Source organism: Sorex fumeus, unplaced genomic scaffold, assembly GCF_029834395.1.
Source record: "Sorex fumeus unplaced genomic scaffold, SorFum_2.1 ptg000019l, whole genome shotgun sequence".
Lineage (NCBI taxonomy): Eukaryota > Metazoa > Chordata > Mammalia > Eulipotyphla > Soricidae > Sorex > Sorex fumeus.
In genome coordinates this window covers 39,346,640-39,361,644 of record NW_026606076.1, presented here as the reverse complement: position 1 = coordinate 39,361,644, position 15,005 = coordinate 39,346,640, and the positions used below count along the sequence as shown (strand labels likewise).

Sequence of the window (15,005 nt, the reverse complement as noted above, 5' to 3'; positions counted from 1 at the left end):
ATATTGTCATTTTATGACCAATCAAAATAAAATATTGAAAAAAAATATTAGTACAGAAATTTTTTTAAGTTTTATTAATGACAGGTAAATCATGATTATTCCCATAATGAGAGCCAAGCACAAAATAAAATTGAATGCAATATATTTTAAATTCCAGAGCTTAAAGCTTACTTATGTTAATGAGAATAGATATATTTATTTTATTTTCTTAAATATTTTAATTTGCTTGTTTTCATAAGTTAAAATCATAGAGCAATCATAAATTGGATTTTACTGATTTACTTTCTGATCATTCTATTTGCAATTTCTTTCATCTCGTTGGACCAAATAATATAAAGTAAATGTTTCAGGTGCCTAAGAGGGAAGGCTGGGGTTGGGGGAGAAACTGGGGACATTGCTGGAGAGAAGTCACACTGGTGGTATGGGAACACTTAATGCCTGAAACAAATGCATTATAAAAAAAACTATAAATCTTGTCGTTTAAGCAAAAATAACTTTATTTTTTGGATGAACATGGAGAGTGTCATGCTGAGGGAAATGAATCAGAAGGAATGGACAGACAAACAATGATTGCATTCGTTCGTGATATATACATATCGTGATATATACATAATTATTGGAGTACTGGCCAATAATTAGAACTAACCACGAGTGTGTATGGGTCTGAGGGCAGGTAAGATAGAGAAGAGACCAGTATGACAATAATAGCTGGGAATGATCACACTGGACAAGAGCTGAGGGTTAAAAGTAGGTAAGGGATATTCTTGATAACCTTTCATTATCAATATTGAAAACTGCAGTGCCCAAAAGGACCAAGCAAGAGAGAGCGATAAAGACAGAGAGACAGAAAGAGACAGAGAGACAGAGACAGAGAGAGACAGAGACACAGAGAGAGAGGAAGAGAAAGAGAGAGAGAAGGAGAGATGGAGGGAGGAAGGGGGAGAGGGAGGGAGGGAGAAGAAAAGAGTCAGGCAGGAGGTGGGAGGTGGGGGGTGATGGGAGGGAACTGATGCTGGGAAATGTACACTGTGGAGGGATGGATTTCGGAATACTGCATGACTGAAATCCAATCATGAACAGCTTTATAAGGGTCTATCTCATGGTGATTCAATAATAAAGTTAAAAAATAAAAAAATTAAAATGGAAACATTTAAAAAAATAAATAAAAATAAATTTATTTTTTAAAAGTATTTCTCCAGTGCTCGCTTCGGCAGCACATATACTAAAATTGGAACGATACAGAGAAGATTAGCATGGCCCCTGCGCAAGGATGACACGCAAATTCGTGAAGCATTCCATATTTTTATGCAATCGGAAATGTCGGACCTGAAAAACCTGGTAGCCGAATTGAAAACCTCAGTGGAAGGCCTCAGCAGCAGAGTAACAGCGGCTGAGAACAGAATCAGTGAGCTCGAAGATCAAGTTCAGAGTCTTGTCAGAAAAGAGCAGAAAATGGAAAAGAGACTCACAGTTCGAGAACAGATGGCAAGAGAAGATCGTGATGAAGCCAAGAGGGGTAACATAAGAATTATTGGAGTCCCAGAGGGACGGGAAGAAAACCTTGATGAAGAAGAAACTGTCAAAGAAATCATTGCTACAGCGTTTCCAGAGCTGAAGAAAACTTGTGACCACATCCAGGAGGCCCGAAGGGTACCGGCTAGAAGAAATCCGAATAAAAATACCCCAAGACACATCCTGATCAAAATGACCAAAACCTTAGACAGAGACAAAATTCTGAAAGCAGCAAGATCGAAGAAAGAAATCTCTTACAAAGGAGCATCCTTAAAATTCACAGCTGATTTTTCTGATGAAACCCTCAGGGCCCGAAAACAGTGGTGGGACATAGTGAAAAAACTCAATGAAATAAATGCTTCTCCAAAAATACTTTACCCAGCGAGACTCTCATTCATAATAGAAGGAACAACACACAGTTTCACGGACAAACAACAGCTCAGGAACTTCATAGACACAAAACCATGGTTACAAGTACAACTAAATGGGCTACTTTAAGACAAGACAGACCTCTCAAATACACCAAATTTCAACAGAACAATGGGACAAAATCCCATAACAATAATCTCTCTCAATGTCAATGGGCTAAACGCACCAATTAAAAGACATAGAGTGGCAGGATGGATTAGAAAATTGAACCCAACATTCTGCTGCCTTCAAGAAACACATCTCAATAGTCAAAGCAAACACAGACTCAGAGTCAAAGGCTGGAAAACAATCCTACAGGCAAACAGCTCCCAGAAAAAAGCTGGGGTAGCTATCCTAATATCAGACCACATCGATTTCAGAGTGAAGAAGGTCATAAGAGACAGTGAAGGCCATTTCCTATTGACCAAAGGATCTGTACAACAGGAAGAACTTACAATAATAAATGTATATGCACCTAATGAGAGACCAGCAAAGTACTTAAAACAATTACTCATAGATTTGGAAAAAGACATCGATAGCAACACAATACTAGTGGGAGACCTCAACACCGCTTTGTCACCTCTTGATAGATCAACCAGACTCAAGCTTAGCAAGGACATACTTCATCTGAGGGAAACAATGGAAGAAAGGGGCTTAGTAGATATATACAGGACACTTCATCCACAAAAAGCTCAATACACATTCTTCTCAAGCGTACATGGAACGTTCTCCAAGATAGACCACATGCTGAGCCACAAAACATGCCTCCATAAAATTAAGAAGATAGAGATTGTATCAACAATCTTCTCAGACCATAATGCGCTGAAATTAGAAGTAAATCACACACAAAAACAGAAAACTAAATTAAACACATGGAAATTAAACAGTGCGCTATTAAACAACGAGTGGCTTAGACAGGAAATTAAAGAGGAAATCAAAAGATTCCTAGAAACGAATGAAAATGAGGACACCAGTTACCAAAACCTATGGGACACAGCAAAAGCAGTCTTAAGAGGAAAGTTTATAGCTCTACAAGCATTCCTCAGGAAGGAGGAGCGAGCCCACATAAATAAACTAACCTCACAGCTTAAGAACTTGGAGAAGGACCAACAAAAGGAGCACAACCCTAACAGGAGGAAGGAAATAATAAAACTCAGAGCAGAGATTAACGAGATGGAAACCCAGAAAACAATCCGAAAGATCAATGAAACCAAGAGCTGGTTCTTTGAGAAAATTAACAAAATCGATAAGCCCCTAGCAAAACTCACAAAGAAAGGGAGAGAGAAAACCCTAATAAACCGAATCAGAAATGAAAAGGGGGTCATTACAACAGAAACTACAGAAATTCAAAGGATCCTCAGGGAGTACTTTGAAAAGCTTTATGCCACAGAACATCAAAACCTCGAGGAAATGGATAAATTCCTAGACTCCTACAGACTCCCAAGGCTGAACCAAGAAGACCTGGAATACCTGAACAGACCTATCACCATCAAGGAAATTGAAATGGTAATAAAAAGTCTCCCCAAGCACAAAAGCCCTGGCCCGGATGGATTCACCAGTGAATTCTTCCAAATCTTTAAAGAAGACTTACTCCCAATCCTCTTTAAGCTTTTCCATGAAATTGAAATATCAAACACACTTCCGAACAGTTTCAATGAAGCAAATATCACACTGATACCAAAAGCAGACAGAGATAACACAAAGAAAGAGAACTACAGGCCGATATCCCTGATGAACACAGATGCAAAGATCCTCAACAAACTACTAGCAAATAGAATCCAACTACTCATCAAAAAGATCATACACCATGACCAAGTAGGATTCATCCCAGGGATGCAAGGATGGTTCAACATTCGGAAATCAATCAACATAATCCATCATATCAACAAAAGAAAAGATAAAAAGCATATGATCATATCAATAGATGCAGAGAAAGCATTTGACAAGATCCAGCACCCCTTTATGATGAAAACCCTAGCCAAAATGGGCATAGAGGGGACTTTCCTCAACATAGTTAAAGCCATCTACCACAAGCCTACAGCAAGCATCATCCTCAATGGGGAAAAACTGAGAGCCTTCCCTCTAAGATCAGGGACGAGACAAGGATGCCCACTCTCTCCACTGCTGTTCAATATAGTACTGGAAGTACTTGTAATAGCAATTAGGCAAGAAAAAGACATTAAGGGCATTCAGGTACGAAAGGAAGAAATCAAGCTCTCACTATTCGCAGATGATATGATACTATACTTAGAGAACCCAATAACCTCCACCAAAAAACTCCTAGAAACAATAGACTTGTATAGTAAAGTTGCAGGTTATAAAATCAATACCCAAAAGTCCATGGCTTTCCTATATGCAAACAGTGAGAGAGAGGAAAGCTACATGAAAAAACCAATCCCGTTCACAATTGTGCCCCAGAAAATCAAGTACCTAGGAATCAGCCTAACTAAGGAAGTAAAGGACCTGTACAAAGAAAACTACAAAACGCTACTTCAGGAAATAAAAGAGGACATGAGGAAATGGAAAGATATCCCCTGCTCATGGGTCGGGAGACTTAACATTGTCAAAATGGCAATACTACCGAAAGCATTGTATAAATTCAATGCAATCCCTATAAGGATACCCATGACATTCTTCAAAGAAATGGAGAAAACACTCCTGAAATTTATATGGAACAATAAACCCCCACGAATAGCTAAAGCAATTCTGGGGAAAAAGAAAATGGGAGGAATCAACCTCCCTAACTTCAAACTTTACTACAAAGTGGTAACAATCAAAACAGCATGGTACTGGAACAAAGGCAGAACTGCAGACCAATGGAACAGAGTTGAATACACTGACATCACCCCCCAATCATATGATCATCTAATCTTTGATAAAGGTGCAAGAAATGTGAAGTGGAGTAAGGAAAGCCTCTTTAACAAATTGTGCTGGCATCACTGGACGGCTACATGCAAAAAAATGGGCTCAGAACTCTGCCTAACACCATGTACAAAGGTAAGATCAAAATGGATTAAAGACCTCAACATCAGACCAGAAACCATAAGATACATTGAAGACAAAGTTGGCAAAACCCTCCATGACACTGAGGCTAATGGTATGTTCAAAGATGACACGCCACTGGCTGAGCAAGTGAAAACAGAGATAGATAAATGGGACTATCTTAAACTAAGAAGCTTCTGTACCTCCAAAGAAACAGTGACCAAAATACAAAGACAGCCTACAGAATGGGAAAGAATATTCGCCGAATACACATCTGACAAGGGATTGATATCAAGGATATACAAAATACTGGTTGAACTCCACAAGAAGAAAACATCCAACCCCATCAAAAAATGGGGCAATGAAATGAACAGAAACTTTCTCAAAGAAGAAATCCGAATGGCAAAAAAGCACATGAGAAAATGCTCTACATCATTAATCATCAGGGAGATGCAGATCAAAACCACAATGAGATACCATCTCACACCTCAGAGACTGGCCCACATTCAAAAGAACAAAAGCAACCGTTGCTGGCGCGGATGTGGCGAGAAAGGGAGACACTCCTTCACTGTTGGTGGGAATGTCCACTGGTTCAGCCCTTCTGGAAAACAGTATGGACGTTCCTCAAAAAATTAGAAATTGAGCTCCCATTTGACCCAGCGATACCACTCCTGGGAATATATCCCAGAGAGGCAAAAACGTGTAGCCGAAGTGACATCTGCACTTGTTTGTTCATTGCAGCACTCTTTACAGTAGCCAGAAACTGGAAGAGACCTGAGTGCCCAAGAACAGATGACTGGTTAAAGAAACTTTGGTACATCTACACAATGGAGTACTATGTGGCTCTTAGAAAAGATGAAGTCATGAACTTTACATACAAGTGGTACAATATGGAAAGTATCATGCTAAGCGAAATGAGTCAGAAAGAGAGGGATAGACATAGAAAGATAGCATTCATCTGGGGGATATAAAATAATAAATTATGAGATTAATACCCAAGAATAGCTGAGAGCAACACCAGGAGAATTAATCCATAACTTAGAGGCCAGCTGGGTATTCTAGGGGAAAGGACAATTCAGATAGAAAGGGGAACACCAAGTGGAGGGTGTTTGGAGGATCCTCCCAGGAGGGGAGATGCAGGTTGAAAGTAGACTGGACTGAACATGTTCGCCACTCAATGCCTCTTTGGCTGATCACAGCGCCCAGGAGGAGAGAGAGAACAGGGGGGAATGCCCTGCCACAGTGGCAGGGGGGGATGGGGGGATGGGAAGATGGGGGGGAGGGATATTATCCTGGTGGTGGAAAATGGGCACTGGTGGAGGGATGGGTATTTGATCGTGGTATGACCGAGATCCAAGCACAAAAATTTGTAAATCTACAACTGTACCTCATGTCGTTTCACTAATAAAAAAGAAAAAAAAATACCGAAAACCCCCCAAAAAAAAAAAAGTATTTCTCCAAACTCTAGTGTTGAGGGTCCTGGCTACTGGATTAGGTTCCACATGTCCAAAAAATAAAGAGTCAGTGCTGGAGAGATAGTACATAGGTGGACTCTTCACTTCCATTCAACTGCCCTGACTTCCATCCCTGGGTCAAATTCAGGAGCTGAGAGTTTCCGCCCATCAGGACCCGCTGGCCTATGGCGATAAAATAAAGTTCTTCTAATCTTCCCTTGGCCCTCCATGACTCTCAATCGGCTCTCCATGATCTAACACTGAATTTTACACTGGAACAAATACGGTTCCAAGGTCATCTGTCTATACTGGCCGAGGCAGGGCTGCCGACTTCATTTCCTTTCATAAGGGAAGAACAACTCATAACTATTGTCCTGGAAAAGAAAATGAAAATTTCATTTTGTACCTTTTTTTTTTGGCTTTTTGGGTCACACCCAGCAATGCACAAAGGTCACTCCTGGCTCTGCACTCAGGAGTTACTCCTGGTGGTGCTCAGGGGACTATATGGGATGCTGGGGATCGAACCCTGGTCGGCCGTGTGCAAGGCAAACGCCCTACCTGCTGTCCTATTGCTCCAGCCCCTGTAACTTATATTTTAAGACGAAATAGAAGGTCGTAGCGTTTGGAGAGCAAGGAGGGTGTTATCCTTGCATGCAGCTGACCCGGAGTTGGATCCCTGGCACCCTCATAGGGTCCTCCAGAGACCCACCTGGAATGATTCCTGAGAACAGCCAAGAGTGACCCCTGAGCATCACCGTTTGTGGCCCCAAAACAAAACAAAAGCTGAATTTGGTCTCAAAAAATATAACTGAACTTTGTTTGATCCAGTGAGTCTGATAATAAAGAGATATTTCCCAAATTTTCCCATCCAAAATCAAAATAGAATGGAGCTGGTGCTGGAGCATAAGGACAGCAAGGTGGGCACTTGCTTTGCATGCGGCTGACCTGGGTCCTATCTCCAAATAGCTAGAAATTATTACTCTGGACAGGAACTGAGGGTTGCAAGTACGTTGCAAGTAGGTAAGGGGATGATAACCTTTATTGTCTGTATTGCAAACCGTAATGCCCAAAAGGAGGGAGGCTGTGTGTATGTGTGTGTGTGTGAGAGGGGGGGGGGGGTGAAGAGAGAGAGGAAAAGTGCCTGTCACAGAGGCAAGCAGGACTGGATGGGTGAAGGAGGCGAGAGGAAAACTGGGGACATTGGTGGTGGGAAATTACACTGGTGAGGAAAGGTGCTGGACTCATTTGTGGAGCATAAAACAACATAACAGGAGGCTGACACCTAAGGACAGTAGATACACGGGACAGGTAGATTGCTCCATAGCTGGAAGCCTGCCTCATGAGCAAAGGGGATAAGGCAGCTGGAATAGAGAAGGGACCACTAAGAAAACGATGGCTAGGGGAATCAGTTGGGATGGGAGATGTGTGCAGAAAGTAGATAAAGGACCAAACACGATGGCTTCTAAGTAGCTATATAGCAAAACAGTGCCCAAAAGTAGACAGAGAATATGGGGAAATCTGTTTGCCATGGAGGCAGGGGGAGGGTGGGAAAAGGACGGGGGGAATACCAGGGATATTGGTGCTGGGGAATGTGCACTGGTTGAGGGTTTGGTGTTTGATCATTGTGTGATTGTAACCCAAACATGAAAGCTTGTAATGATCTCACGGTGATTCAATAAAATTGAAAGACAGATAAATAAATAAAAGAAAGGTGCTGGAACACTGCATGACTGAAACTCAGTCATGAAAACCTTGTAGCTGTGTTTCTCACTGTGACTCAATTTAAAAAAAAAAAGTGACTGTCTCCAAAGGTGACCTGGACAGGTCGCATCAGGGGTGAATTCTGCTGGATGTGTTTTGTTAACTCTCAGTGGTAGGGGCCAGAACGAGAGGACAGCAGGGAGGGCGTTTGCCTTCATACAACCCATGTGGGTTCAAGCCCTGGCATCCCTTAGAGTATCTACAGCACTGCCAGGAGTGATTCCTGAGTGCAGAGCCAGGAGGAACCCCTGAGTATCACCAGGGATGACCAAGAAATAAAACAAATGAAAGATCCAACGCAAACAACAGTTTTCAAACTCTCCAATGCAGTTAATGAGAACAGAATATTCTTGAGCTCTAAGCCCAAAGCCATCGTACCATTGTACTAATGTTACTAACTATGGCCAGTACACAAAAAAGCCAACTAGGGGTCAATATCTGTGTGTGTTCAAATGTGCTCGTCGCATGCGTTCTGTGGTCAGGCCACTTTCCCACCCCAGATGCTGACAGAGATGAATGAAAGAAGGAGGAAACGAGAGCCAGGCAGGTTGCTGATCAATGAAGTTTATTCCAATCTCACCTTCCTCTTCTTCCTTTCCAGTCTCATCCACTTCTCATATCCCCTCTTTTTGTCCAGTCTGACAGCCAATCATGAAGGATTGTGAGTAGCAGTTATACATAGGTCAGATGTCACAATCAACATAAAAAAACCCTTCCTTCAGGGAAGTTTCTTCTAAGACAAAGATCTCACCCTGCTAGGAGGTCAAAAAGACCAAATTTCATCTAAGGGCATATATCTCCTTTCCTTAGTCCATAAACAATCATTTTAAATTTACTTCTTAATAATCTTTCCAGTCATTTTGTATGGACACAATAAGAGATAATTAAGACTATAGGGTGACTCTCCTGGGGACATCTCGCTTATAAATCCCAGACTACAGTCCGCAGGCCAGGTTAGTCCTTCCTAACCCCAGCAGGGTCCTTGTCCAGTCACTTCTCTTTGGGTCATGACAGAATTTGTCCACAGCCATTCTCTGAATTTATAAGTTTTATGGTACTTGGCCAGTCCCGTACAAATGCCAGAGTAGCTTACAGCTTGACCTGGGTGCATCCAGTCCCTCTGTCACGACCCTGCTTTGAAGGTGCTGGAACCAAGGACAACTGAGGCTTAAGTCGAGTTAATATGAGATATGGCCAGGAGTAACTATTATTCGGAGTCAATTAACTCCCAACTTACAAAAACATAGCATGAACTGTCTTCCTGTGTCCTGAGCAAATGCCCTGACCCAGAAGGACATTGCTCTAAAGTAGACTATGCAAAGGACATAAGCAAAACATAAAAGCAATATTTCACTTACAAAGACAAAATCCAGAGACCTCTGAAAAATCCGACTTTATAGGTCACAGATTCTGTAAGGGGAAATGAGTGGTCAACAGATAGGGGAAGCAGAGCAAAAAAGAGAAGTGACAGATGAAAAGGAGTGTCTTGGGAGCACTGGGATGGGTGTTAGTAAACATATGCTTATGAAATGTCTGTGTTTGACGATAGCTATTCAATACCTCTATTGCGAGCCACAACACCCAAAAGGAGAGAGAGCAAAAGGGAATGCCCTGCCACAGAGGCTGGGTGGGGGGATGGGGAGGGCGGTGGGAAAATATTGGGATCACTAGTGGTGGAGGGATGGTTACCCGATCATTGTATAACTGAAATGCAAGCACGAAAGTTTGTAAGTCTACAAGTGTACCTCATGGTGTATCACTAATAAAAATAAAGCACTGTAGCACTGTCCTCCCGTTGTTCTTCAATCTGCTTGAGTAGCACCAAAAGATCTCCAACAAAAAGAAAAAGAAAAAGAAATTTTTCTGTTTAGAGAGATTAGTACAGCAGGTAAGGAGCTTCTCTTGCACACAACTACGCTAGGTTCAATCACCCAAGAACCTCCAGGACTGATTCCTCCGAGCAAATCCAGGACTAAGCCCTAAACGTTCAGGACCAAGTACAGAGCAAAAAAATGAAGTCACAAAAAAATTGAGAATGCTAGGTGGAGAACAAAGAGATGAAGGAAAGAAAATGGTTGCGGAAGAAATGTTGACATCAGAGAAACCACAAAACGTAGTCCATTTTAACTCTAGCTGATGCAGGTTGAGTGCCCAGCCTTCCATATGATACTCAGAGCCCTCAAGGAGTGCTCCCAGAGAATAGAGCCAGAAATCAAACCTAAACCACAACCTTGGGAAGACCAATATCACAACAACTAAAGAACTATCCAGAAAAAACACCGGAAATCCCACAATCTGGTCATCATTCCAGAACCTGAAACTCTGAAGCTGTAATCAAGGACAAATTCCTCAGTCCCGAGCTACTAGACCCTTTGTAGCAGTTCCTTGGAAAAGTCTTCTCAGAGCCCCCATGAGGTCTTTGTTCCTGAGGCTGTAGATGAAGGGGTTCAGCATGGGGGTGACCACCGTGTACATCACCGAGGGGATTGAATTGGAGTGTGAGCCATGGGCGCCAGCAGAGCTCAGGTACACACCTAGGGATGTGACATAGAACAAGGAGACCACAGAGAGGTGAGACGCGCAGGTGGAAAAGGCTTTAAACTTCCCCTGGGCTGAGGAGATTTTCCAGATGGAGGAGACGATCTTACAGTAGGAGTAAAGGATGCCAAAGAGAGGACCACCCGCCAATAGCACAGATAAGCTGTAAAGCACTATGTTGTTCACAAGCGTGTCTGAACAAGCCAACTGCACCATCTGTTTGAGATCACAGAAAAAGTGGGGGATTTCCAAGTGTGGGCAGAAGGACAGACGTAAGACCATTAAACTCTGTAACAAAGAATGCAGGTGACTGACTACCCAGGACACCAGGACCAGCAGCCCACATAGCCGGAAGTTCATGATGACCGTGTAATGCAGGGGGTGGCAGATAGCCACAAAGCGGTCATAGGCCATCACCGACAGGATGAAATCGTCCAGACTTATGAAGGCAACGAAAAAGTATATCTGGGCAATGCAGCCTTCATAGGTGATGGCCTTGCTGTGTGTCTGGATGTTCACCAGCATCTTGGGGACGGTGGTGGAGCTGAAGCAGATGTCCACAAAGGACAGGTTGGACAGGAAGAAGTACATGGGCGTGTGGAGGTGGGGGTCTGAGCTGACGGCCAGGATGATGAGCAGGTTCCCCAGCACGGTGATCAGGTACATGGACAGGAAGAGCCCAAAGATGTAGATCTGCAGTTCAGGATCCTCTGACAGTCCCAAGAGGAAAAACTCGGGGAGCCGTGTAAGGTTCTGTGGATCCATGTGTGAGACCAGCGATGGTGGTTTCCAATTCTCTCTCTGCAGCTCTCAGCCATGCTCCGACACTGCCGGCCTTTCATTAAGACATAAAGTAAGGAGTAAATGAATGATATCCTGGGATCTACAGATTCAATAGTTTTTGTTCTTTATTTTGGGTCCTACCAGACAATGGTCAGGACATACTCCTGTTTCTGTGCTCAAGGATATTGCTGCTGGTTCAGGACCACTATGGCACCTCGGATCAAACTCATGTCAGCGGCATAGAAGAAAAGCACCCTATCCGCTGGACTCTGGTCCCCCAGTTCAATATTAAATGGAAAATTCTGGGAAATAAAATAAGGCAAGATGAGCTCCATTAAAATGTGTGTGGAAGGGGACTGGAGAGTTAATAGAGCAGGTAAGGTATTAACCCCGCTCATTCCTAAACTTGGTTTGATCATATACCCTGAGCACAACCTGGAGTCTTCTGAGTGCAGAGCCAGGAGTAACACCAAAGCACTGACAGTTCTAGACCTAGAACAGAGGGGGAAAAATGTGGGTAAAGTAATCCACAGCCTCCAAATGTCCTCTTCTATGAGAGTGTATGGCTTCAGCGATGCCTCTGGAACCTCATGGTGATGTTTAGTACAAGGATAACAATGAAAAGCTTCAGAGAATGTGGGGATAATGCGACTTTTAGCAATGAACTAATGACAAATACTGCAAAGAAACCACTAATGACCCTAAGACATGAAACGTGAAGGGGAAATTTATAAGGATTGACATGTGCTCTGTCTCTTCCTCTCCAGTCCTATTCATTTATTTTTTTTTCACAGAATTACACATAGAACAGGAGCCCAGGGAGATTGTAACAAAGGGCAAGATATGTGCCATGCATTGGGCTGAGATGAGTTCAGTCCTTGGAACCCCGTATGGTCGTAGAACCCCGCACCAAAAGGGATTCCAGAGTGCAGAGCCAGGAGTTAAACCTGAGAATCACATGCCCCTCCCCCACAAAGAGAAAAGAGAAATGCAGAGTGAAAGAAAAGACACTGAGATCTTATAAATGGAGGTGACAAAATGATATTGGCCTCCGGTCATTCTGTTTGCCATTTCTAAAAGTTTTGTTGGAGCCAGTAATATAAAATCAATTTTTTGTGTACCTAAAGGGGCAGGTTGGGGATGGAGGAAAAACAGGGGCATTGGTGAGAGAAGGACACACTGACAGTGTTGGAATCCAAATGCCTGAAAAAACTCTATAATGGAAAGCTCTGTGATTCATGGTGTTTTAATACAAATGAATTTTTTAAAATTGCTATTGGCAATCAACCTGGCTGGAGTGATAGCACAGTGATAGGGCGTTTGCCTTGTACACTGCTTGCCAGGTCGACCCGGGTTCCATTCCTCCACCCCCCTCGGAGAGCCCAGCAAGCTCCGGAGAGTATCTCGCCCGCATGGCAAAGCCTGGCATGCTACCCGTGACGTATTTGATATGCCAAACACAGTAACAACAAGTCTCACAGTGGAGATGTTACTGGGCCCGCTCGGGCAAATTGGCAATCAACACGCCTGTTGGGGAGCTTTGCAATCAACATAGAGCTAAGTACATCTCATTGTCTAAAACAATTTTTCACTCTCATGTCAGCATCCATCCCTCTACTGATTGTTTTCTATACTGCCCACATTCTGTTGAAAACTTTTCATTTTTCTATGACAACCACACAGGCTTCTGGGCACAAAATTTGGCTGTATGGTTCTCACTGGCAATAGCTCAATGCTTGCAGGCTCCTTGCTTGACAATCAGAGAGTGTCCACTGAGAGGGAAGACTCACCTTGGAGTCCCTGCGAGGCAGAACTTTGTGTCAGAGTGAGCCTGTCCCCAGAATTCTGAATTGGGGCTGGGTCTCGGTCCCCACACGAGCCAGCAGGCTGGGGTAAAGCATCCTTCCCAGAACCAGAGTCAGGATTCCAGAAGCAGCGAATGTCTCCCGGCACACATGAGGCTGCTCTGGCCAATGGTCCAGATCAGGGCAGGTATTCTAGCCTCGGAGCCACTCATTAGCACGGGCTCCCCCGCCCTGCACAGGATTTCCCTGGGGGAGGATGCTGGCTGGACAGAAATAATGGAAAAATTGCCCAAGCTTCCCTGGAGAGCATCTTGGGAGTGATGCAAAATCTGCGCTTTCCACTTTGTCCCCATCAACTCTCAACTCTCAACTCTCCTGCCTCTCACAACACTGTCTCACGTCCTTGTGCGTAAGAGTTCTCAAACTCAGGAGTTTATTTTTTAATCACTCCATTAGCAATGTATTGGTAAAATGCTGTCTCTTTTTTCTTTTTTTTTGCTTTTTTGATCACACCCCGTGATTCTCAGGAATCACTCCTGGCTCTGCACTCAGGAATTACTCCTGGTGGTGCTCACCATATGGGATGGCAGGGATCGAACCCGAATCAGCAGTGTGCAAGTCAAACGCCCTACCCGCTGTATTACCACTCCAGCCAAGTAATAAGCAATCTAAAATAAATTCTCATGGGCCTGCTATGGAAGCAGGCTTGAGGGGTGCTTGGAAAATTGGAGACAATGGTGGAGGGAAGTGACAGTGGTGTGGAATTGATGTTGGGATATTGAATGCCTGTAACAAATCATCATGAATAAAAAATTAAAGAAATAAATAAAAAGTGAAAAAAATCATCATGAACAACTTTGTCAACCTCGGTGTTCATATAAAGTGTAGGGGAGATTTACATATTGTAGACCTTATCTATTTCATGTAAACTCCAAAATATATTAGTACGGAAATTTTTTAAGTTTTATTAATGACAGGTAAAGCATGATTACTCCCATAATGAGAACCAAGCACAAAATAAAATTGAATGCAATATACTTTAAATTCCAGAGCTGAAAGCTTACTTATCTAAATGAGAATGGATATATTTTATTATATTTTATTTCATGGTTTGAATTTCTTTGTATTCATAGGTTAAAATCATAGAGCTATCACAAATTGGATTTTACTGATTTATTTTCAATTTACTTTCAATTTGCAATTTCTTTCATCTCGTAGGAGCAAACAGTATAAAGTAGATGTGTCAGGTGCCTAAGGGATCAGGTTGGCGTTGGGGGAGAAACTGGGGACATTGGTGGATAGAAGGTCACACTGGTCGTATTGGAACACTTAATGCCTGAGACAAATGTATTATGAAAAACTATAAATCATGGTGTTTAAATAAAAATAAATGTATTTTTGGATGAACATGGAGGAGTATCAGGCTGAGTGAAATGAGTCCTCAGGAAAGAGACAGATAGAGAATGACTACATTCATTTGCAGTCTATAAATATATATACATACATATATATCGTAGAAGAAGAAGAATATCCATGACAAAGGAAAACAAGGGTTACTAGGATTGGTCAATGGTTGGAACTAACCAGAAGTGTGTATGGGGCTGAGCATAGGTAAGATAGAGAAGAGACCAGCATGACAATAACAGCTGGAAATGATCACACTGGACAAGAGCTGAGGGTCAAAAGTAGGAAAGGGGGGACTGGAGTAATAGCACAGCGGGTAGGGCGTTTGCCTTGCATGCGGCCGACCTGAGTTCGATTC

At 42.8% G+C, this 15,005-nt stretch overlaps 1 protein-coding gene and 1 non-coding gene across 2 annotated transcripts; one reads left to right on the top strand and one right to left on the bottom strand.

Moving 5' to 3' along the window:
• Window positions 1–1,198: 1,198 nt before the first annotated feature.
• On the top strand, window positions 1,199–1,305 carry LOC130022545 (U6 spliceosomal RNA). Its single transcript, XR_008792275.1, has one exon. It is a non-coding gene; the product is annotated as a U6 spliceosomal RNA (small nuclear RNA).
• Window positions 1,306–10,466: 9,161 nt separating this feature from the next.
• On the bottom strand, window positions 10,467–11,420 carry LOC130022256 (olfactory receptor-like protein OLF4). The gene has a single exon (XM_056113007.1). The coding sequence runs from the start codon at window positions 11,418–11,420 to the stop codon at window positions 10,467–10,469; it is 954 nt and encodes a 317-aa protein (XP_055968982.1).
• Window positions 11,421–15,005: the final 3,585 nt, after the last annotated feature.

Excerpts from the sequence above, each read along its gene's own strand:
- LOC130022256 (XM_056113007.1), bottom strand. The coding sequence starts at position 11,420 with ATGGATCCACAGAACCTTACACGGCTCCCCGAGTTTTTCCTCTTGGGA.